This window comes from Canis aureus, chromosome 23 (genome assembly GCF_053574225.1).
Source record: "Canis aureus isolate CA01 chromosome 23, VMU_Caureus_v.1.0, whole genome shotgun sequence".
Taxonomy (NCBI): domain Eukaryota; kingdom Metazoa; phylum Chordata; class Mammalia; order Carnivora; family Canidae; genus Canis; species Canis aureus.
Genome location: NC_135633.1, coordinates 26,771,475 through 26,795,930, shown reverse-complemented (window position 1 = coordinate 26,795,930; position 24,456 = coordinate 26,771,475). Strand labels below are relative to the sequence as shown.

The 24,456-nt window shown below is 46.7% G+C and overlaps 1 protein-coding gene and 1 long non-coding RNA gene across 9 annotated transcripts in view; one reads left to right on the top strand and one right to left on the bottom strand.

The window, feature by feature from the left end:
• Window positions 1-20,986, top strand: part of FAM168A (family with sequence similarity 168 member A) — a 186,436-nt gene extending 165,450 nt beyond the window's left edge. For 6 of the 8 annotated variants that reach the window (XM_077866946.1, XM_077866945.1, XM_077866944.1 and 3 more), the window contains 5 exons: window positions 4,743-4,868; window positions 11,453-11,595; window positions 13,088-13,262; window positions 14,508-14,638; window positions 15,348-20,986. In XM_077866946.1, the coding sequence (XP_077723072.1) occupies window positions 4,743-4,868; window positions 11,453-11,595; window positions 13,088-13,262; window positions 14,508-14,620 (557 nt within the window). In that variant the 3' untranslated portion in view covers window positions 14,621-14,638; window positions 15,348-20,986. The remainder of the gene's footprint in view (window positions 1-4,742; window positions 4,869-11,452; window positions 11,596-13,087; window positions 13,263-14,507; window positions 14,639-15,347) is intronic. The other 2 variants (XM_077866942.1, XM_077866943.1) reach the window with 1 other exon arrangement.
• On the bottom strand, window positions 11,482-24,040 carry LOC144294868 (uncharacterized). Its single transcript, XR_013362208.1, has 2 exons — window positions 12,668-24,040; window positions 11,482-12,586 (listed from the first exon to the last, which is right to left on the bottom strand). It is a non-coding gene; the product is annotated as an uncharacterized LOC144294868 (long non-coding RNA).
• Window positions 24,041-24,456: the final 416 nt, after the last annotated feature.

Here is a 24,456-nt window from a genome sequence, read left to right as displayed (position 1 = left end):
TTGACTTTAGATACAATCTGTTCCCTTAGCCCAGATCTTGAGCTCTGGCTCATTTTCAGGGCATTTTCCTGGATGGTGAGAGGTGAGGGCCAAGTGTGCTAAATAAGCAAGGTCCTCTGGGCAGTGTGGACTCCAGGCCTAAGGCACCACAGGAACTTCTGGGCACCTGTGAGGGTCCCAGCAGTGTAACTGGACTAGGTCCTTTTTGTCACAGACAGTAAGGGACCATGGGAGGGAATCACCACTTTCACTACCCTCACCTGGGCTGCTCAGGATAATGTTTTCATTAAAATCTCTGCACACTTTCTTAACTTTTAACCTTGAATTATTTGGACGTTAAATATTGAATTTGTGTGTGGCACATCTTTCAGGAGATGAGCTATGAAAATTTCTCCTTGCCACTGCTGTGGGCTGCGTGATCTTGGGCAATTTACTAATGTCTCCAGGCCATAGGTAGTATTTTTTCCAGATGCTCTCTTAGGTCCCTTTAAGTGTAAACAGCCTATCCTCTTATAATTATTTTATTTTATTTTGTTTTGTTTTGTTTGTTTGTTTATTTATTTATTTATTTATTTTTAAGTTTATTTATTCATAGAGACACAGCTAGAGAGAGAGAGGCAGAGACACAAGCAGAGGGAGAAGCAGGCACCATGCAGGGAGCCCAACGTGGGACTCGATCCCTGGTCTCCAGGATCACGCCCTGGGCTGCAGGCGGCGTTAAACCACTGCGCCACCAGGGCCATCCTAATTTTTTTTTATTTTAATTTTTGCTAGTCACGGACCTGTTTCTCTTGTTATTTATGGGAGTCCATTTTTTGTTTGTCTCAGGATATATGAACTTGAACAGAAGGCTCCATAAAAAGTGAGACAAACTCTCATGTTTCCTCACCCCTCTAATTATAGCATCTTAAATAGAAATACTAAAAAGTATGTGTGGGACTCTTAAAAAATGTTTTGTGCCAGACCTTACACTGGCCCTTTAAAGATACAGACCATAAGTCAAGGACCTTATTTTAAAGGAGCTCACAGTTTAGTGAGGGAGACAGATAAGCCAGTAAGTATAGGAGCTTCTAAGAATCACAGAAACTGGGATAGCAAACCATATGTATGTGCAGAGGCTGTGGTCAAAGGGTGGGGAAAAGAAAAGACTTCATAGTAAAGACAAACTCATGATTGATGGATTAATAGATTTTTACCATGTGGCATTTGGGGAAATACATACCAGGAAGAGTGAACAATGTGAGCAAAAATAGAGAAGTGACATGACACTCCTTGGCATAATTTTGGAATGATAAAGTTTGTGTGGCTGTCATGTGGGGTTGGAAAGTGAGAACAGTGAACGTCTAGAGAGATCACAAAGCTAGGTCATGAGGGGCTTTGAATGCCATAAGAGAAGTTCAGCTTTAGCCTAAGCAGTGGAGAACCATGGAATGTTTTTAAGATTTTGGGATTAGGTTTAAGTCTTAGAAATATCTCTTTATTGCAGTTTGGAGATTGGATTTGGCAGGTTTAAAAAGAGAACAATGAGGAAACAGTTGTAGTGGTTCAGTTAAGAGCTGATGAGAACTTAAATGAAAACTGCCCATAACTATGGGGTTGGAAGATGGGCAGATACCAGAATTAGAAACTGTAAGACTGGATGACACTTTACTTTTGATCCTCACATCAACAGTATGAAACAGTCAGGGAGGGATTATTACTGCTATGTTTGAGACAACAGAGCTGAAGTTTAGGAAGGTTAGGTGGAAAAAAAAAAAAAAAGGTTAGGTGACTTGCCCAAGGTCCCCCAGCTAATAAGTGGCACAGCCCAGGCTAGAACTCAGATTTCCTGACTTACTGCATTATTCAGGATGATGGTCCCTTGCTGCCTCTCTTCCTCGTAAGTGTGCTTAACAGATTGTTCAAGTGTCAGAGGGCATGAGGGCCCCCGTATCCCGGGAAGTGAACAACCCAGCACCTGGATGTGGGCAGCATGCTGTGACTGGGCCATGGCCCTTCACCGCCAAGGGTTCTCTCTGTCTCTCCTTTCTAAATTGAGGAATGACACATATACAGTAGTACCTAAAGCATACTATAGCCTCAAATGTATAGCTCAATAATATTTCACATATGTATACACTTGTATTTAACTACCATCCAGTTCAGAATATAGAACATTTCTAGGAGTTCATACCTTCTATGACACCCAAAAGCAGGCATGCCTGCCAGAGCAGCCTCCTCTCTTACTATACCTCTAAAGTTTCTGTCAGATTGTCTTCATCCCACAATTGAGCTCTGAATTGCTATCACCAACAGAATGGGTTACTTTAGAATTGTACATGGAAGACAAAGATCATATAGTGCAACCAACCAATGAGGAGGTCCAGTTGACAGCTAATATTTGTTTTTTCTAGTCTTCACATTTATTCAGGTATTTAAATTATTAAGTATTCAGATATAGAGAGAAATATAGAAAATACTAATATTTGTTTTCTTTTTTAATGAAACCAGAAGAAAATGCACACTTCTCCAAGAACATACATAGTTTACTTCATTCAGTCAGTTAGATAAGACATAATCAAAGGCACAGTCGCACTTGCTTCTTTCCTGGTTAATCTGGAATGTTATTTTATTGTGTGTAATGCTGTCTTGTTCACTCTCTGGTTGGCGTGTGGCTGTGTTGCATCCCCAGCTGGCCCATAAATACCTTGTGTGCGGTGACCATGACCCACGTGTGTTCCTGTCCACCGTGGCGCTCCCCTCAGTGCTGAGTGCAGTGTAGGCTTCAGTTACTCTTTGATTAATTTTGATTTACTTAAATTGTCATGCAGTCCTTCAGACTAATGTCAGACTTTTGGCTTATGATGAAAATTATGGTAAAGTATACACCACTTGGGGAAAAACTGGACTGGAACAGGACCCAAACTCTCTGTGGCTAAATTCAGATCTCCTGCTTCCTTGTGTAGTCCCTATAGGGTCTTGAGGACATCTGACTTCTCAGAACTACATGTTTCACTTTTTAGAGAGTTGTTTTGAATGACCAAGGCTTTCCAGCCACATTGAGTGGAAAGTTCTAAATTTGGAGACATCTTGATAAATTTTTCAACACTAATTGGATCCTTTATTAATCCCGACTCCCCACCCCCAGTCCCACCCCATGCCGGGGAAGAGAAACCTAAGATAATTGTTTAAAATTGACTGCCCTCCTCCCAGTGTTGCCTGCAGAGCCATGTCGTGATGTCCGGCAATGGCTTTGAACTCTGCATGGAATTCTGCTGGATCTCCATTTCTTCTGCCAGAATTCTCCTTTTAGTGTCACTTTCCTGCCCATGATTTCCTTCTCATTTCTTAGCATCTGCTGTATATATTGCGGGCCATTAATGCAAGTACAGTGTCAGCCCAAAACAGCTACACTTCTGGCCTTAGGTCAGCAAAACAGAGTCCTTGACCTCGTCCTCTGGCCCCAGTACTTCCATGACTGAAGGAATGAGAGGCATTACCTGTTATCTGGATGGGCAGGGGGGTTATGGGATCTCTCTGGAGGTGGACTGTCCTTGCCCTGGTGGAATTAAAATGTATAGGCATACTTCTCATACCACCCTGTTTTGCCTTAGCCCCTTGTTAAAAATGTTTCAAGTGTATACAATTGTTGCTAGTGTAGCCTCCCCCACACACACCCAGCCGCCAGTCCTGCTCTTCTTTAAAATTCCTCATGTCTAAGATCTTATTTGAGTGCAAAAGATACTTTTAAAATGATTCTTCCTACTTTAAGTAGAAATTTGGGTCAAGAATGGTTTCTCCTCTAGGAGAAAATATATCAAGAGAAATCTCTAAAATGTAGGCTTTTTCCCCCCCTTTGAAACCCTCTTTCCTCTCTCCTTCCCCACAGGATACCACGAAGGTAAGTTTTTTGAGTCATTCCCCACTTCTAGATCATATGAAGCATCATCCTTCAAATTTCTCAAGCTGAGCTTCAGGTCAGCCTGAGAAGTCTCTGCAGATTTCTTTCAAACTGGGCCACATCTCTATTTTATACCTGCCCCAAGTTTGACATATAATTTCTTAATAGCCCAGCAGATCCTCTCTAATTCACGAGAAGACATCTCAGGTAGGACACCAGGAGTACCTTTAGCAGGAGGATGAAAGGTGTGCAAGAGGGTTTTCTGTCTGGCCCCAGCAGGGTGCACAGGAGGAGTAGGAAGTACCCCACTGGACAGCCTGTACCTTCTGAACTGCCAAAGCTCAGTCCCTTTAGAAGAGATGACAGTCCAGCAAGGTTCATGTTATGTGGTAATTCTCTTGAGGTCTCTCTTTGACAACAGCTTATTAAATATCCACCCCTAGGTGAGATTTCAGGCATAAAAAAGGAGTACTCAGTTGATCTGGCCTAACACACAGTCAAAGGCTCCAGGTTGCTACATATTACTAAGAAAGCCCTTAAGGACTATCCCAGAGCCTTAGGCCAGAATGTCAGGCAGTGGTATTCATTGAGCATCTTCATGGGTTTTGGTAGGGTGTAGAAAAACCTGGCTTTCTCAGTGTAAACTCAGAATTCCTTAGTTTCAAATCATTTTGAAGGCTCACTTCAGCACTCCTCCCAACCCACTCACCCATCTCAGAAAGGCTGAACCATCCTGTGTGTCTGAATCAGGGACCTTTGGGTTATATGTTTCCATCCAGCACAAGACCCTTGCTTTGTGTCTGTGATTGGTGGTGCCCACTTCTTATTTCTGCCTAATGCCATTCTTGTGTCTTCCCTTAAGCAACTCTGCTGATGAAACAGGCTTGGCCACAGAACTCGTCTTCCTGTGGTACTGAAGGCACCTTCCACCTCCCAGTGGACACCGGGACCGAGAACCGAACTTACCAAGCATCCTCTGCGGCTTTCAGTAAATACAGCCTGTCTCCTCCTTTCCTTGTTCCCCTTGGTTGGGACTGATTTGACTCTTAGGAAGAAAGGAAAGGGAACTTTTAAAACTGACATTATAAGATATTGTTTTAAGAGGTCCTCATACCCACACAAAAAATTGACCTTCCTCTTACAGAAAAGGTCATCCTCTTTGATCATGTACCCAGCTTTGGGGAGACCCGAAGCAGTGAGGGAGGGCGAAGGAAGTATGCACCTGGCCAACAAGTTTGATTAGGGAAGAGCTGTTACTGCATTTCAGGGGAAAGAACAGAGGGCACATTTGAAGGTCAGTGGACCTTTGGACAGAGAAGGCTCCTCTAGCACAGCATTTCTCAGCCTTGCCACTATGGACAATCTGGACCAGATAATTCTTTGTTGTGGGGGGCTAACTGGTACGTTGTAGGATGCTTAGAATCCCTGGCCTCGGCTTCCTGGGTGCCAGCAAACCCTCATTACAGCAACCAAAAATATCTCTACAGACATTTCTAAAGATCTCCTGGGGAGGCAGAATTGCCCTCTGCATGAGAAACACTCCCCTAGTGGAAGCTACACTGTGGGAACAAGATATGTACGTAGAGTCCTTAGGGGAGACAGAAACCATCTGGCCAGATTGGTTACATTCATTTTGAGATTCAGTGGGGTGACTCATGGTTTCACCTTCACACCTGATTTTTTAATATGAGAAAGCTCAACTGGGTAAAATGAAGACCAATGTTTAGAAGTTACCGAGTGGCATTTTGACTACACAGGAGACTTTATGCCTTGTTCGTGCTATCCAAAAGAGGCATGGCTGGCTTTGGATTAGAGGGAGTGCTTATTTCTTAAGTTGTGCCAGCAGGGGTTTGACATACCCTTAGAAGGATGTTGCAGACTAAGCCTGATAGTCTGTGGCTCAGTAAATTATTAATCTATTAAACAGATTAGAAGAATATGCTGCATTTTTTTCCTTTAAAATATCCAGTGTTATTTTCTCCTTAGTTACCATTGCCCCTAGATGTCAACATCAACTTACATTTAAACAACATAACTCTCACATGTTAGAGGATTTGCTTTCATAATAACCCCCTCTCTGTGGTCTCTAATCTACACTAGAGTCCTATTATTATGGTGGATTTTTATTCAAGTTTAAAGCTGAAGCTCAGAAAGGTAATATGTCCAATGCCTTCCAAGTAGCAAGCAGCATAACCAAAAAGAATCACTCAGGTTAAGTTTACTGACTTTTTTTCATGAGATTAACTTTAAATTAAAAGAGGGATTAATTAATTAATTTTAATTAATTAAAAGAGGGATGTCAATAGTAGGGAGTTTTTCCAGGTACCTCAAGTGGAATGGAATGAACATATACATAAACAGGCTTGTACATATATATTTTCTCTTAAATCCACACATAGGGTTGTAGGTGCATAGAGACACACCTACTGTAGTGGAACAGAAAGAGGCCTGGAGACCAAAAGAGTTGGATTCTAGACTTAGTTCTGTATAACCACAGATAATTTGGATAATTTGTGTCCATGATTTGGACCTAGGTTTTTCCAACTGTAAAATGAAGGGGCTGGACTAGGTCATTTTAAGATTCTCTCTAGCTTTTAGACTCCTGATTCTGTCACCTTGGTGCTGTGTACTCAATACTCACGACCCCAGCTGGGACTTCCTTTCTAGGGTGCCCATAGTTGACCAACTAGCCTTCACTCACATATCTCCAGGGTACTCATTCCCTCCATACAACCCTTTCTACGGTGAGACTGTCTGAATCATAGGCAGCTTTGCTTTTTCCTTTGTGGAAATCTTCCTGAAGTCCCATCGAAATGTTCAGCAGCTACTCCCACTGTCCTCTCACAAGCTATCACAGTTCCTGGAAAGGACCGAATTACACCCATTCTTTAAGCAAGTCATGTATGAACCTGTGCAATTGTAAAATAGAAATGAGCTCAACTGACCCTCCCCCATCCAGCTGGTTCCTCCCAGCATACAGATTTTGTGGCTTCTAATGCCATAGAAAATTCAGGGTAATTTGACAAATTCAGTTCAATATTACTCACACTTGCTAAGCTTGTTTGTAATTAGGTCTCCCTCCGACTTATTCCATACTCTCTTGTTCAGCTACCGCCAAGGAGACTTGGGGGTCAAGGCAAGACTCAGACATAGAGCTTTGTTCAGACATGTAAATCTGATGGTCAATAAACCGATTAGTCTAAAAGGCATCCTTGATGTGAGGATCAATGCCTTTGAAGGTGGTAGGGGCTCTCCAACTGAAAAAGATTCATAATTGTGCAGAAGGATTGAAAAGCGGGCTAAAACAGTTTTATTTCACTAATGTATACACTCTATTTATTATACTGTTTGATGGAGCCTAAAATTAAAGTTAGGAACCTGAGAGAGAGAATGGGGCCTCATAAACAAAGCCTCTTTCATAAGGCAGACCTAGGACTTCTAGTGATCTAATTCCTTTTTTCTGAGTCTAAGTTAATTTGAGCAAAATCAGTGAGTTTTTTGGGGGTTTTTTGTTTTTGTTTTTGTTTTTTTTTGCATCCAGCTCAGCAGCTTCTTTTACTTAGATGCAGAGTAATAAATTGTAAAATTTTGTATTACCCAAGGTAGCCCAGGCTCCAGCCTTGGGGAATTTCTAATCCTCAGTGGAATGGACAGGACCACCATTCAGTTACAGAAAGTCCTCTGCAATGATTTTCTCATAAAAGTCTCACTGAAATACTCAGAGACTTAGAACACCAGCACGAGCATGGCCTTTCTATTATCTAGTCCAAATGAGGGTATTCCTGAGAGAAGAATTGACCTGACTCACTGACAGAGCCCAGGCTAAGGGCCCAGGCAATTTCTGCAGCCTCCTGACCCAGATGGAAACCTTGAGAACCATTGTAGTTGGAGGAAGGAGCACTGAGTCCTGAGTCCCGGCAAGCTGTTGCACTATTCTCAGCCATCTATTCGTCATCTTATCTGTGAAACATTTGTGTTGGGCTTAATGATCTCTAAGGTGTCCTCTAGCTCTGCAGTTCTGCTTCTCCCATCTTATACTGTCTGGACAAACAAACAGGGCCTTCTTCTGCAGCATCATCTTTTTGGCTGCCAAGGGCATTTTGGCTGCTGATTTGTATTCTGAGTATGTGGGTATATCATTTCATAACATGAGGAAAGGGAAACATTCTCAGACAAAGTTATTCTTAGATGTGGAAACCAAATTCTCCTGCAGCCTCTTGGAGCTTTTTGATTTTCCTCAGAGAGATAACCTTAACACTTTGTAAGATGATTGTCCTTGTGGCATAGAGAGGTAGTGCAGGCTTCTCCTGGGGATAAAAACTCCAGAGCACATTCTCGGGAAGCATAAAGGAAATATGCCAGCATTGTTGGCTTGTTAACTTTAAAGAATCATGAAGTCATGGTATTTTAAACCATACGGTTTCAGAATCTTAGAATCCTGGAGTCTGTGTTCCAAGTTGGATCACATCATGGAAGTCACAGTTGAACCTCTCTATTGTAATCTTGCAGACCAGTCTCTGCTTGCACATCCCCAGGACAGGAAGCTTACTATTTCTCTATAGAGCGAGCGAGAGAGAAAAGAATAATAGCTCACCTTTATGAAGTGCTTTAATGGGTCAGGCACTATTCTGAGGGCTTTGCAATTATTAATGAATGTGTAACCCTATAAAGTAGGTATTGTCGTTATCCCCATTTTACAGATGATGAGACTGCTGTAGTCTATAGCTATTAAATAGCAGGGCTAGGGTTTGGACCCACATAGCACATTACTCTGTGCTGTATAGCTTTCAGAGCAGGCATCTTAGGTTTCAGGAGTGTCCTACCCTTCTGCATAGAAAAGAGATGCTTTCCATTCTAGCAGGATTCCTCATACTTATTTAATTCCTTAAATCAGGAGTCAGCAACCTTCCTTATAGAGGGCTAAATATTAAATATTGTAGGCTTCTCAGGCCATATGATCTCTGTCATAACTCTCATGGTAGCTGGAAAGCAGCCATAGTTGATAAATAAATGAATGGGCAAGGCCATGTTACAGTGAAACTTTACTTACCAAAATAAGCTACAATTACAAAAAATTATAGTTTGCATGATTGATTGATTGAAGTTTATTTATTTTTAGTAATCTCTGCACCCAGTGTGGGGCTCAAACCCACAACCCTGAGATCCAGAGTCACATGCTCTCCAGCTGAGCCAGCCAGGCACCCCTGTAGTTTATGTGTTTTCGATATTGAGAGCATGAATAAAAGATTTGTTAATAAATAAATTTGGAAATAGTGTCCTGCATATCCTTGCCTTGGAGATTCATAGTTCATCCTGTCATTTTAAAACTTCTCAGGGTCATAGAATGAAAAACAAAGCTATTTATCTCTGTTCTGCATTGCTGCTATTCTTCTTTTTGTTCTTGTTTTTTTAAATGATTAAAATCCCTCAGAATTATATAGTCCATTGTACAGTCTTGGGACATGCCCATGTTGAGAACTCCCTTTGTTTTACAGATGAGCTGTGCCTCCAAGATGAAGTACCCCTCAGATGGCTCCTTTTAGATGTCACAAACCTAGATTTCCTGTCTTCCCCCACAATATCTGCTTTACCTGCTGTAACCACATATCATACATAATTAGCACCACAGTCTAGAAACTTGGAGGAATCTCCATACTTCTCTCTCTCAGCTGACTCATACCTCCACATCTAGTTTCTAGTTCTTCACAATGCTACCTTCTCATGATTTTATTCTTTCCACTCCATCCTCATGGCTCCTTATTTCCCAAGTGTATTTGACCATAAAACCAATTTTCCATGAAATAAATTATGGATCTGAAGGAGGGGGCAGTAAATGACATGATTTCAGGGAAGAGGACAGGACACCTTTGGTGGTGCCTTTTGTGACAACCAAATAGCAGCTCTCCTATCCTACTTGAGTACCTCATCAGGGGCTGGGGGATGCCAAGCCCGGGCTATGGACTGAGAGAGATTTGTGACCTTATGGTAGCTTCCTTTTACTTAGGGTTAAGGTAGAAGAGACTCAGGATCTTTTTTTAAAAAATGGGATTTTAGTTCAGGAAGAGATCTTCATTCTTAGCCTTCTGTTTCAACAAAATAGGAAACCAAGGCCCAGAGACTGGCAGCAAATTGGAAGAAAGCCTGAACTGAAGCCTAGATCTGTTCTCTTCCAATAAAGCACCCCTCTCTACTCTGCCCCCCAGTCCCTTCTTGCAGAATCAGCTCCATGTTGCTGACAAAGTCCTTGGTGAGTGTCCTGCAGGTAGAAGAGCTGAGTTGAAGCAAGGAGAAGCTCAGTGATGTGCCAGGCAGACCAAGCCAGAATGAGCAGCACAGAAGCTCCAGCAATACCCTGTTGGAGATCAACCAAGGTCTCCTGGCACTGGCATTTCAACTCATACAGAAGTTTCTTAAAACACTTGCTCTTTCTGAGCCCCTTGTATAAAGTAAGAGTTGGGGGTCTCTTTTTTTTTTTTTTTTTAATTTTTATTTATTTATGATAGTCACACACAGAGAGAGAGAGAGAGAGGCGGAGACATAGGCAGAGAGAGAAGCAGGTTTCATGCACCAGGAGCTCGATATGGGATTTGATCCCGGGTCTCCAGGATCGCGCCCTGGGCCAAAGGCAGGCGCTAAACCGCTGCGCCACCCAGGGATCCCGAGTTGGGGGTCTCTTGATGATCACTTGGTTTCCACAGAATCATTTAATTTTGTGTTCTAGAAGTACATAGCCTTATTCCTGAGTGATCTCTGTTTCAAGTTTTTCCTATGAACATACGATCTACTTTTCAGAAGATTCAAAGGCAGCAAAGTTTGATTGAATGGCTGATTGTGAACTGCCTGGGGCCCAGATCCCAGGTTGATGTGATTTTTGTGACCCCTGACTTGAGGCATTCAGGCAGAGGGGGTCCTCCCCTGAGCCCCAGGATTGGAGGAAAGGCTGGCTCTGTAGAGCATAGTTTTGTTTTGTTTTTTAGCATCTCAGAAGATGAGGATCTCTGAGTGGTGTTTTCTGTGGGCTTTCCACCTTAAAAACATGTCAGGGAGGAAGGAGAACATGGTAGAGAGAAGTCCAAAAAGAGAGAGATACAAGGAGAAAAAGAATAAGGGGGGAAACAAAAGAGAACCAGCAGCAGAAGATCTCCTGGGCTGGTGAGGGAGGAGACAGAAAAGCAGGAAAACAGTACCATAAAGAGCAAGTGGGCAGAGGGTCTCTGGGCCGTCTGTGCACACGTGCCTGTCTCCCGGTACAGAGTCCCAGACTCTCTGAGCTGCAGGGGTCCCTTAAGAGATCAACTGGTTCCAGCCTCTTATTTTATAGACCATGCCCCTGAGAACCAAAGAAATAAAAGATGCCAGAATCACTCATGCAGCCCTGTGCATCAGGACTGAGGGAGCTGCCTCTGGGCCTAGGACTCTCTAAGGGGAGCCCTGTTCTCTGTCTGTCCTCATCTGTGTTTCCTGCCTGAAATCGGCCCATCCTTGTCCGGGTAGTAATGACTAGGACCTGCTGCCTTCCAGCAATGCTGTTCTGTCAACTAATTGGAAGTCTTTCTTATTGCCTTGGTACAGGATATACTGCGGGGACACCATACAAGGTCCCACCGACCCAGAGTAATACTGCTCCGCCCCCCTACTCCCCATCACCCAACCCCTATCAGACGGCCATGTATCCAATCAGAAGTGCCTACCCCCAGCAGAATCTGTATGCCCAGGTAGGTGCATGTGGAAGCCTGGGCCAACCTCTCCTTCAGGTAAAGGAGCCACCAGCCTAGGTGGGGTGGGGGTGGGTGAGTAAGAGAGGGAAGGCAAGTTCATGGCTCTGGCCAGTTGTCACTGTTGTATCATGGAAACAATAACCCTGTAGTCTATATACTCCTTCACCCCACCTCAGCTCCTGGAGGGGTGACACATGAAGTCATTTAGATTAACCCTAGAATGTCAGAGGAGCAAGGGCCCCTGGAGATCACCTAAGATGCTCGATTCCTTTTCATGCAAGTGGGGAAGCTTAGACCCAGAGAGGAGAATGACTTGTCCAAGGTCACACGGAGAGATACTGGTTGAGTCAGGATGAGACCTAATGTGTCTTGTTTCTCTCCCTAACCCCCACATCTACCCTTCCTTGATAAAGTCCGTGAGCCAAACAGGGAGGAGGTAAGTGCTCAAACTTTTACTAGTTCACTGTGTGATCTTGAATAAGTTAATCTCTCTCTCAGTGCCTTCGTGTCCCCATCTGGGCTCCTTCAGCTAGAGAATGTGTGTACTCTGAGGGGATGGCTATCACGGGGACTATATGAGGCCCCAGCATGCCCATGGCACATTTTTGGGGAATGACAATTCTATGTGAGGTTTATTTAAGTAGTGAGGAGAACACTTTGATTAAAAAAAAAAAAAAACAGCTACGTTCTAGAGTAGAATGTGAAACTTTTTAAAGATACAACAGTAGGCTTGAGATGGATTTTTCTTGTTTGTGGTAAGCTGCTTTGCACTATGTTCTCAGACCTCTGAGATTATAAACTCATATTCTGAAGCTCCTGTCATTAGTTAGTAGAGACATTTGAGAAGCTCTGGATTAAGATGATCCAGGGGCCTGTGTCTACTGCCCACAGAGGTCAGCAGGCCCACAGGCCAGGCTGCTTCCTGCTGGCACCGCCATGTGAAGCGGGAAGTCATCTCAGACCACTGTCTCCAGCCTCACTTCTTTGCCTAAAGAGAAATAGTAAGAGACATCTGAGGAGGTGCTCTGCATTTGTGACAGTTCCCAATAGGTGAGATGGCAGTACTCACACCAATGTGATTGTCCCACTAGTCATGCTTCATGTGCATGCACACAGTGGTCTGGATTCACCAGCCCCATCCATCCCTGCCTTTACTTTTTAGGCAGCTGACAGAAACACTGCAATAAGACACAAACGTTTTAAAATGTTAAGTTGGGGCTTTTACCCCATTAGATCACCATAGCAGCCTTAGGAGCAAGGCAGGATAGGTTTGGAGCCTTATTTTTCATAGAGAAGGTGAGGCTGAAACTGAATTGTCCGCAGTCATGTAGTAAGACAGCTGGAACCCAAACCTTGAGTTCCTGGGCCCATGCTTCTCTGAGCCCATCCCATAAGGTCTGGGAAGAACAGGCTCCCCTCCTTTCTCCTCTCTCCATTTCCTATCCCACTTCTCCAAAAGCCTGTGTGACCTCAGCCTTTTTTCCCCCAGGGAGCCTACTATACACAGCCAGTGTACGCTGCCCAGCCCCACGTCATCCACCACACCACGGTTGTCCAGCCCAACAGCATTCCCTCTGCCATCTACCCGGCGCCTGTTGCTGCCCCCAGGACCAATGGTGTGGCCATGGGTATGGTGGCTGGCACCACCATGGCAATGTCAGCAGGTGAGGGCAGTGTCTATATCAGTGTCTGTCCCCCTTCCCCTGAAACTCGTGACAGACTGGAGAACACAGTCATGGAATCGAGTGTAGCATAGCATGAGAAATTCTCTGCTGGGGGTGTTCTAGAAACCCTGTCCACAGGGATGAGGAAGATTTCACTAAGAAGGACATATTGAGCTTAGTCTTAAAGGGGGAACAGAAGCTAACCAGAGGGATGGGAAAGAGAAGAGCAGTCCAGGTGGAAAGAAGAAGAGCATGACATGTTCACAGAATGGAAATGGTCCCAGGCCCTTGGAAAATAGGGGCATAGAATTGGAAGGGCAGCTAGAGCAGTCAGCAAAGCTAAAGTGGAAAGGTGCAAATACTTTTAGGTAATGGGGAGCTGGCATGGTTAGATGGAAGAGGCTGGAAGCAGGTAGGTCAGTGGGAAGGCTGTAGTTTAGAAGGATGATGGTACTAGGACTCTGGTTCCAGAAAGGAGGGCACAGGGCAATGTTATTTAGCAGGCAGGAGCTTAAGACCCTATCCAATAATTAATTGTAAGGCCTGGAGGACCCCTTCTCCATTTCTGGCTCTTCCAGAAATCACACCAGAGCCCTGTTCATCTGGAACCTTGAGGATGAGGGTGAAGATGCCACAGGAATAGCAGGTTTAGGGAAATCTCTGATGTGCTGACATTCAGAAGAAAAGCATAAGATGACAAGACGGCTATGAATAACCTTTAGTGACCCAACTTTTAAAGACTCACTTGAAGGATTAGAGTACAAGTGGTCTAGTGGGTGAGAGGTGAGAGTTGGGATTTTATTCTTCCCCTAATGTAAGGGGTTATTGAGGCCTCATTCCCCAGATCAGGTCAGCAAGTTATCTGCTTGGTGCCAGCCTTGTTGTTCTGGTCCTGGGGATCAGTTACTGATAGATAGATCAGACCAGAGCCCTGCCTTTAGGAACAGCAGGGCTAGTGGTAAATACAGCCATATAAACCAACTATTTCCACTCAGTAGAATAGGAGCATACAAAGAATAAAAGGAGGCCACTGAAGATGAGTGACTGTCCTGGAGCATCAGCAAAACTTGCCCTAAAGAGATGAAGCCTGGCAAGGTGGGAGGGGCGGGCAGCAGTTTCTGAGCAGGTGGGGAGGTGGGGGGTTCAGATTGGGGAGCAGCTGTGTGAAAGACCATGGCTTCATCCTCTTCATCCCAGTGCCCTGGAATGGCCTCATTGGGTTGACTGTTCTCTCTGGATGCTCAGGTACCCTGCTGACTGCACCCCAGCACACTGCGATTGGGGCACACCCTGTCTCCATGCCAACATACAGGGCCCAAGGGACCCCTGCGTACAGCTATGTGCCCCCGCACTGGTAAAGCCTGCAGCCTGTCCAAGTGAGTGGGGCCCGGGCTGGGAGAGGTAGGAGGATGACCCAGTACCAGAACTGCCCCTAGCAAAGCCCCTTGTTTGGTCTGCACAGGTGTCCACAGAGGCCAGTGACAAGTTGCTTCCTGCTCCACATTCAGTAATCTCACTCTTAACGATTGCTACGACTTTACCTATATTCTAGATACTTGACATGTTATCTCATAATCCTTATGGTAGCTCTGTGAAAAGAGGATTATTAGCTTACAGATAAATACATAGTTCTGCATCACTTAGCCAGTAAAAACTAAGGTGGAACTTTAACTCCAGTCCTCTAGTACCAAATTCTGTGCTCTTTACTACAGTCTTCAGACTTTAACTCTGGTCCTCATTTTTCAAATGAAATCTTACCTTAATCAGATGTTGGCTATGATGGACTGGATGGAGACCTTGGGCACTGCCCTCCCCCACCAGCTTCCTTACCGCCCTCCACAGCTCATGCGCGGTGCCACTTAACCACAGGGCTCCTGGGATGTCACTTTTAAATTCTCTGCCCTACTGATCTCCTCTGCTCTCTACCTCCTCTAAGAGCTCTTGGCACTGGATGGGAGCTCTTGGCACTAGGAAAACAGAGGGCTCCATGTAGGGCTCCCACAATGAGGGGAGGGGACCCAGTGGCTTCCTGAAATAGCCTCAGGAATACCTCTGTCACTAATGGCTTTCCCCTTCCTTCCTCAGATCTGGAGTCACACATTGTATGCAACTACTCAAGTCTTACACAGGTGCTGGAGCAGTTCCCTAGCAGCACCACCTCTATTTGCAAGAAGAGACAACGGAAGTGCAAGGGTCACTTTATGCATCTTTAACGGTTTTGGTTTTTATTTTTGGTTTTTGTAAAAGCTGCTTTTTCTAATCTCCTGCCTCTCCCCACTGTCCCCTTTGCCGCTACCCTTCAAGCTCTGTCCCCTCCTCCTGACCAGGCATATCCTCTCTGCTCTTCTCTCCTTCCCCAAGTGTCTGGTCCCTGGGGACCCCAGTCTAGCGGCAGGCAGAGAGTGGGGTTTATTGCAATGGTTCAGCTGAAGGTGTGTTTTCCTTTGAAGAGCATAACACATGTGGCCTTCGGGTCCAGGGTAGAAACTCAGAGCTGTTGAACAAGTTACATCTCTGGGGGGATCATTTATTTTTCCTAAGTAAGATGAGTTTAGGACATTACCATGTCCTGACACAAAGGAAATGTCTTCTGAGAACCATCGCAACAGACCAAGAACAGAACCACCTGATTAGGTAGGAGTGTTCATAGCAGCTTAATACCCCAAGTGAGAACCTGGGAAAATCAGATTCTTTCTTTGGGAGAACTTGAGGGAGGGTGGGGGGAGGGAGGGCACTGTGGGAAGGAAGAGGGGAGAGAGGTGCTTGCCTGCTGGCTTTGGTTTGTAAGGTCTCTGGCCAAATTGTCTGGGCCTGGACCCTCTGATTTGCACAGTGTTGTTAACTGACCTGGCACTTCCTCAAAAGGTAATTTTGACCTCAGACCTGCCAAGCAACTTCAGGGTGATGGTATCCCAGCCTCCCAAAGCCTTGGAAGGCCAGGTGCCCTACGTAATCCACACCTTGGCCCCTGAGCCCACATGGACCCACTCTGATAAGATGCTTCCTCCTAATTAGAGTGGGACCCTATAGCATTTCTCTCCCTTCCCTCTGCCCTTCCAGGTACCAGGGCTCACCAGTCTGTCCCTGGGGCTCTTGGTTACCTTGTGCCATTCACGGCCAAAGTGAAGGAACCACATTCCAGGTGGGTGCTGGCAGCTCTGAAGGTCAGGATAGTGAAGGAAAAGCAATAGCAATAAACATTTCATAGACTCATGGAACTGAAGGGACCTTAGCAATCATCTCATCCATTCCCCTGTTTGATTGATGAGGAAGCTGAGGCCCAGAGAAGACAAAAGGACTTCCCTAAATCTAGCAGTAAATTAGCATTAAATGCAGCCTTCCTACCTAGGGGCATGTTATCCACAAAAATCTACCTAGGGATGGAGTAGCTTGGTTTTGTAAAAATGAAGTCATCAGCACCCATACCTGGTGAATTCTGGAACAGTCTCTGGGCCTTGGTTTCTGCTCTTTTCCTCCATGGATTCCAAAGTGGGGGTTGACTGGGCAGAGGTCACATGGGGGCAGATGGCAGGAACAGAAATTGCAAATGAGGAAATAGCATTTGGAAATTCTGTGAAGACATCTGGAACTTTCATTCTATACTGGACTCCAGCCCTAGGAGGAGCAAGTGGACTGGCTGAAAAAAGAAAATCTATGCTTTTAGGACAGTAGCCCCTCATCCTGAGAAGAGAAGAGGACAAGGATGAGGCTCAGGAGACATGGGCTGTCATGGGAGAAGAGGGACCCCTGAGCAGGAAGTGTGGCTAGTCTCAGCCAGGAGCCCACTGTCCCAGCACTGTCCCCTACCCAGCTTCTGGCTGGGCCAGCAGCCCCTCTGGGGGTGGGGGGTGGGGGGGTGCAGGAACATTTTACTGTACAAAATGGGATCATTGATAACGTTTGGGACTTTTAAATAACCCTTTTCATTTTAAATTCACACATACTTGGACATACCCCTACCCCTACCTCCCATGTCTCCCTTAAAGGAGGAAAAAATCAGGAAACTTGAGCCAGAAGGACCTCAGAGGCTATCTGGCCCTTCCCAGGAGGGCAAAACCCATCAGCATCCAACGGAGAGCCAGGAGTTGGGGGACCCACCTTCTTGGCCTTCCAGGGAACTGCAGGATCAGAAGGAGAAAACTAGCTATTCTAAGAGGTCTGTTCTAGGGTGCTGATGGGATTTCATTTTAAAACAATTTTCCAGTGTTAATCCATTTTTTGCAAATACCTCCTCCTACTCTCTGGTTTTGTATGGGTGGGTGAAGGTTGTTCTAGATTATGTCATATGTGTTTGGAAAATGCCAAAATAATACTAATGATAATAGGAATCCTTTGTATTTGTCAAGCGCCCCATAGATTTCAGAGCGCTTCCAGCCTTTCATTTCCTGGTTCTGAGAGAGAGAGATGGGGTCAGAGTTCTTACACCCATCAAACAAATGAGGAAACTGGTTTTAGAAGGAAAGGGAACTTGCCAATGTGAGGAGAATGCTAGTATCCTAATAGGCTTCCCTCAACCCTGCTGCCTTTAGGTGATCTGGGTAAAACCAGAGAGGAGGAAAAAGGAGGAGCCCTAGGAATGACCTTGTTACTTTTGCTCTTTGTATACCAGTAAGTAAAAACTAACATCTAGTACCTCACAGTTCATGAAGCAATCTCCCATCCATCGTCTGGCTTAACCCTGTGAAATAGATTATTCCTCCCATTTGATCCATGGGGAAACAGAGACTTGGGAAAGCAAAGTGAGCAAGTCAAAGCTCACAAGTGGTAGAGCCACCTGAATCCTGCTTGTCTGCTTTCCCTTGTCTAACTCCACACACAGGCCTGTGAACTGAAGCATCTATGCTCTGCACCCCCTCTTTGCCCTGGTATGTAATCCAGATCAAAGACAGGCCCCAAGGCAAAAACCAGGTACAGAAAGGCTGTGGTCTGGAAGAGCCCAAGTCCAACATGCCTTTTTCAGTATGTGTGGCAGAGCCCCAGTTCTGCTGGCCTCCCCCCTTGCTTTGATGGAGATCCACAAGCCTAGCCAAGCTTGGGGAGTCATTGCAAAGGGAACAAGACCAGGAGAGCAGGGGCAGTAGTGTGCCTCTGGTAGGATGAACATTCCTGGTAGGATCATAGGCATCTTTTGGGTGGCATCCAAAGATGCTGGGTGGGCCCAGTGGTAAAAGCTGGACAGAAGGTCAACTGGAAGGACCCTGCCACTGTGGGAAGGCCAGCATGCCAGAGAGGACAAGGGGTGTGCCCACGGGAGAGTGAGCTACAGCACTGGCACCAGCATGCAAATGCCTCTCCACTCCACTGCCTTCCTGCAGTACTACAGGTCTGGTGGCCAGGTTTAGGGGTATAGGTGGTTCTAGTCAATAACCAGCCCTCTTGGCTTCCCCAATTTCTTCCCTCCTCATTAGCCTGGGGCTGTAGTGCCCCCAAGTGGTCAGAACATAATCTTTTTGCCACCTTTTGGAAAAATTTAATTTTTTTCTGAGACAGGATAGTTGCTGCAGCGCTTCTCTCTTGGCAATGACCCTAAAGTATATATCCCCTTACGTAAATCTTGAACAAGGCCACATACACCTATCCAGCTTTTTTAATGTACAAAGTACTTTGACATAGATTGCTAAATCCTCATATTATTGATGGAAAAAATGAAGTCTAAAAAGACTTAGGAGACTTGGGGCACCTTGCTGGATCAGTCGGTAGAGCCTGTGGCTCTTGATCTTGGGGTTGTGGGTCCAAGCCCCACACTGGGACTAGTGGGGGGCTTAAAAGACTTGGTAAAAATTAAAAGAGCCAAGATTTCAACTCTTCAAATCGTCTGCTCTTTGAGCTGGCACCTGCTCACCTGCTGGGTCTCAGTGGCAGGCATGAAGAAGGGGTGAACTATCTGCCCCAAACAGAGGAAGACTCCCAAGACACCTGGGGAACTCAGTCCTCCTGTGGAGATTTTTAGGAGGTGCCCTAAGGACCTTGGGAATACCAGGAGGATGAGACTTGGCAACAAAAGGCCTAACTTGAACAAAAAGCTTTGGGGTCATGATGCTCAGGAGTGAAGACACATTCAAAGGCAGCCCCAGGTATCTATCCATTCAAAGACCCATGTCCCTGGGAAGCCTGTACAGCCATGTTTTCTGAGCCTGGAGAGCCTGCCCACTGTCCAGACCCAGTGAGCTGGCACTCCCAGAGGACCTGGTATAGCCCTGAATGGCCAAAAGCACATCTGACTTCAATTCCTGGGCTTCCTTTTCCCATGGGGGAGAACCAGAGCCAGCTCTTATCCCTGGCCACCCAAATTGTTCCAAATTTGAGGTTTACCTACCCCCAGAGAGCTAGGGGCTGCTCCTTTGGAGGGACTTGCTTTGTTCTGAGTGGCATTCAAGAAATGAATCACATGGAGTATAAAAGGGCAGGCCCCTTGGTCCCCCAGCCTGGAGCCCTGCACATCAGATTCCTTGGTTCTGCTCCATGGCCAGAGAAGGAAAGCCTGGTCTTTAAGCAGTCTGGCTGGCTTAATCATTTAGATGGCACCATGGCATCTCTCAGTTGCAGTTGAGTGAAGACCGTGGAAGCTCTGCTTTTCCATCCTGTAATCTGCCACATTACTGGGGTATGCCCCTCTGGCTGCTTGCCAAGCTTCAGAGTCCAGAGAGGGGCAGGTCAGGCGGGGCAGTGGCAGGTAGGAGGTGGCTCCAGGCCGGTGCACAGCCCCATGGGAATCCAGGCCCAGCCCAACAGCAGGATCACAGCAGAGGAAACACAGCCAGGCTGCCCATCGAACCCCATACCTAAGCCTCGGAGATCAGGCTCCACGGCATGCCAGGGTGACTGCAGGGTTTGTCCTTTACCCGTGTTCCCCTCTCCTAGAAACTTGTTTCTGAAGTTACATATTACATGGTTCCAGGGCCCAGGCTTCAGAATTCCTGCCTGACAGGCCAGCTTCAACATTCCATAGCCATCCTTGCCTGAACCAGACTTGGGCCCTATTCCTTCAGTTTCTCCGATGGTTATTTTCTATCTTGCATGCTGTTGAGTCAGCTCAGTGGCCAAGTGAGGAACACAGGAGTTGGGACTGGCTGTCACAAAGCCAGAAAGGGAAACTAGAGCTTTTGTTCCCTGTGGCTGCATCCTTAGTCCCTGGGCATTCGTACTGTGGTGGTGAGACCCTGTACCGATCCCAGTTCCTGGTAAAGTGGGTACTCCTCTTCCTGAAGAGAACAGGTATTACAGCTTTGCAGATAAGTACCAGCCCATAGGAGTTAAATGAGTGAAATCTTCTTTGGGCCTGACCCCAGCAAGACCAGCATCTCGAGGCTCTAGCCTTCCTCCTCATGCCTGTGAGTCAGGGACAGAGTGGGAATGCCCACAGACCACCTTCTCGGGTTAGCCAGATCATGGGGCTCAGGGGGAGGGGGAGGATCAAGCTCCTCCTTCCCCAAGGGGAGGTAAAGGCAAGGTGTCTAGCAACTTGGAAGTTGCCTGTAATGACCTTTAAAGGCCCAACGGTCTGTCCGCATCTCCTGACTAAAAGGCATTGCATCCCTATTTCATATCACATGACAGAGAAACCTGTTCTCGTGGCATGTAACATCCCTGTAAGAGCATTGTATATGATTTTGTATTTTTTAATTCATTTTAATCTACAGGTTGGAATCTAATTTTTAAATTTTATTGGAACTCACATTTTAAAAAGAAAAACATTTAAAATAATAATAAACCTTTGACCGGTGTCTTCCAAGTAGTTTGATCAAAGAACTTATAAAATGTTTTTAAAGCACAGCCTGGAGTGTAAAGATTGGAAAGCCCCATGGCCTCGCCTTGTGTGTATGAAGTGTAAATCTGGTTTTGTTTTGTTGTTCTGGATTCTTTTGGGTTTTTGTTTTGTTTTGTTTTGTTTTGAAGATCAGATAGTGATCACTCTGAAAGATTGAAGCCAAGAATTTGTAACTATGATATTTACTGTAAGCTGTAGAACATTCAATAACTATTAAAAAAAAAAAAAGTTTCCAAAAAAAAAAAAAGTCCAGGATGACCAGACTGGTGGTTCTTGGGGCAGGGAGACACAGGCCACCACTTAAGCCAGTGAATCCCCTGGGTTCTTCCCAAGCTGATTCTAAACTTGTTTTCACCAGTCAGGTAACGCCTATGATGCATCTCCCTGCAGATAGCAGGTCTTCCCGGGGAAGTAGCCATCAGTCAGCACCTGGACTAAAGGTGGGTGACCCAGGGAGGCCACGAATGAGGAGGGCTGCCATCTCCCGAGGGCCTACCATATGTCCAGCACTGTGCTTTATGTTTGGTAACTCTCAGAATCCCCACAGCCCAGTGGGAGGTGAGCCTGTCAAGAGGTGGGCAGCCAAGGAGACGAAGTACCTTGGCCAAGGTCACAGAGCTGGTGAGGTTCAGAGTTGGAGCTCACACTTGGTCTGGCTCCACAGCCCAGGCACCAGATCCCACATTCTGCCCACCCTGGAGGAAGTGGTGTCTATATTAAAGGGTGAATTTGTCAGGTGGGAAACCAAGGGAAAGCTTACAGGTTTGTAGTCACAGAACAGCAGTCAAGGGAGGTCAGGTGGTCTCCATCCTAATAGTTTATGCTGTCAGTTTTCCATCCTGAATCTTGTCCTCCTCTCCCCTCTGGGCAAAGCAGCTGCCCTAGTCCAGGCCCAAGCTTCTTCCCCTGGTCATTGTGGCCACCATTCCCTCCCTGGCCCCAACAATCCACGCTCTTCCAGCCTATAAGTATTCAAACTCCTTGACTGGAGAGAAAACGGAGGCCCCACAAGGCCAGTTGACCTAGCCTGCACTAGAGCTGTAATTACAATTCAGGACTCCTAACTCTCCCACCCTTTCTGCCACCCTGTGCCCTGTGCCTTTGCAGAATGCCCCCCAGTACCCCCTGCTGTCACCCGACAGGAAGCTCATTCTCCCTCCCTTGTAGTGGAAAATTCTGTCAGATGTGGGGAGCAGAGGGCACCTCTGGAGAAAGTGTCACAGCACTTGCTCCAGGTCACAGGGCCAGGAGCAGGCAGGGAGGTAGAGATCTGGGCTCCCGTCCTCACTATTCCGGTCCTTGGGGTGAGGGGTGGAGTAAGGAGAAGTCAAACTCTGAACTCCCCTCAGCCCCGTGCTGCAGCCTGTCTTCCAGCTTCCAGGGCAGCCAAGATTCAGAGGGGAAGCCTAGGAGAGGACAAGCCAGAAAAGGCCAAGAGCATTGGATATACCCCTACCTGATCCCTCGGCAACTCATCCCATCCTTTTGGGAGCTAGGCCCAAGGGACAGGTGAAGAAATCTAAGCCAAAGTCCTAGTTTTACCTTCCAGCAGACAATGAGGGGTGAGGGGCAGTGCTGGAGGGGAGCTGTGCTTATTACCCAGGGCCCAGCACCAAGGTGAAGATTCTCTTACCTGGTCTGGGAAGCCTCAGTCTCCACAGCAAGATGGCATTTGGAGTCCACAGTCTAGCCTTCCCCTGGGAAAGGAGGCCAGCGATAGGAGGGACCACCTCCCACCTCATCTACCCCAGGGCATTGGCTCTTGCTGTCTCATCATCTTGGTGTGTCATCCAAGTCCTGGGTGAAGTGGGGTTGGTTGGCTGAGGGGACAGCCAAATTTAAGAAACCAAACCCGGAGATGGAGCTAACGGTCGGCAAATAGGGACACCAAATAAGACAACCCTGGCAGCCCAAGGGAACATTTAAGAGTGCTGATGACACCTACTAGTTTCCTGCAACAGACAGTTCTAGACTTTGGCAACCTTTGGTGCTCTAGAAAATTCCTCCTGATGTGCAGCCTGCCTCCTTTCCTGCACACTTCAGAAGCCTGTGAGAGAGAAGACTGTGCCCTGGAGAAGCAAGAGGCAGGGAGAGAGCAAATCTCAAGGCACATCTGCCCAACTTCTCTGGGCAGGAGTTTTTTGTGCTGCTGCTGGGCCAGGCCCCTGCCCATGGCTTCCTCACAGGAGGAAGCCTCTACCCACGGACAAGATGGTGATCTCCCCCACTGGCATCCTACCACGCCTCAGCCTTGGAGAGCCCTGGCCAGGTTGGGCAGGAGTCTGGGAGTGGGCGTGGCAGCAGCTATGGCCTCAGGGGACAGCAGCACCTTAGGCCACTTCTGGCTACAAGAGGAGCAGCAGAGGCCAGAGAGTGAGCTGGGCTTCCAGTAGTGCTAGCCCAACAGCCACCCTCCCCCAGCTGCAGCAGGCCTAGGACCCCCACAGGCACCTTCCCAGGCTCCCTCAAGCATCAGTAGCTGGTTCCTCAGCCTCTCCCACTAGCATTTAAATGTGTCTCCTTCCATCTTTAAAAAATATACCAAATACCCAGTGAACCCGGAATTAAACCCTTTTCTTCCTGACACCTAAGTCCCTACCCGCTATTTCGTGACACAGTGAGGCTTCTGCAGGGAGGTCGATCCACTCAGACCTGGTCCTGCTCTCTCTCCCCATGTCCCTGTGTCCATTGACCAGGGGCTATGGCAGTCCTGACACTTGTGACCTACCCTTCCCTTCCCTTACCTTTCCTCACTTATAAGGGAGACCACCACCCTAGTCTCCTTCCCACCTCTTGGCAGTGCCCCTGGAACAGCCCAAGAGTGCCCTGAGCTCTCTCAGGTCAAGTCCCGGTATAAATGCCTACTTAAGTGCTTCTAGATACTCTTGTAGCCCAGATCGGCCTCTTGAGCACTCCAGGCCTTCACATTCAGATGTAGGAGGGCTGTATCACAGCTATCCCTAACCCCTTGACCCACAACCCATTCACAAACCCTAGCAGTTCTTAGGAGTCTTTGGTCTCTTGGATTCCACCCCCCCCCCAGTACCCCCCCCCCCCCCCCCACACACACACTGTCTCTTGCCTGAACAGCTGGAACAGTTTCCTTGCAGAACTCCTGCTCCATCCTCCACACTGGCCAAGAGCAAACGGACCAGTCCTGCTTCTCCCCTTCCTAAATGCTTTTTTTATGCATCACTGGCATGAAAACAGGGTGACCAAGAGCACCTGTGGCTACCTTCTGTTGCCCACTCCCACTCTGCTCTCCACACGTGTCACCTCTGACTACCAGCTTCTCCAGTTTCTTGTAGTTCCCTGGGCCTCTGCACATGCTGTTCCCTGTCTGGGGACCATGCTTCCACGTCCTCTAGAGCTGTGCTGTCCAAGACAGGAGCCACTGGCCATATGTGGCTATGGAGCCCTTCAATA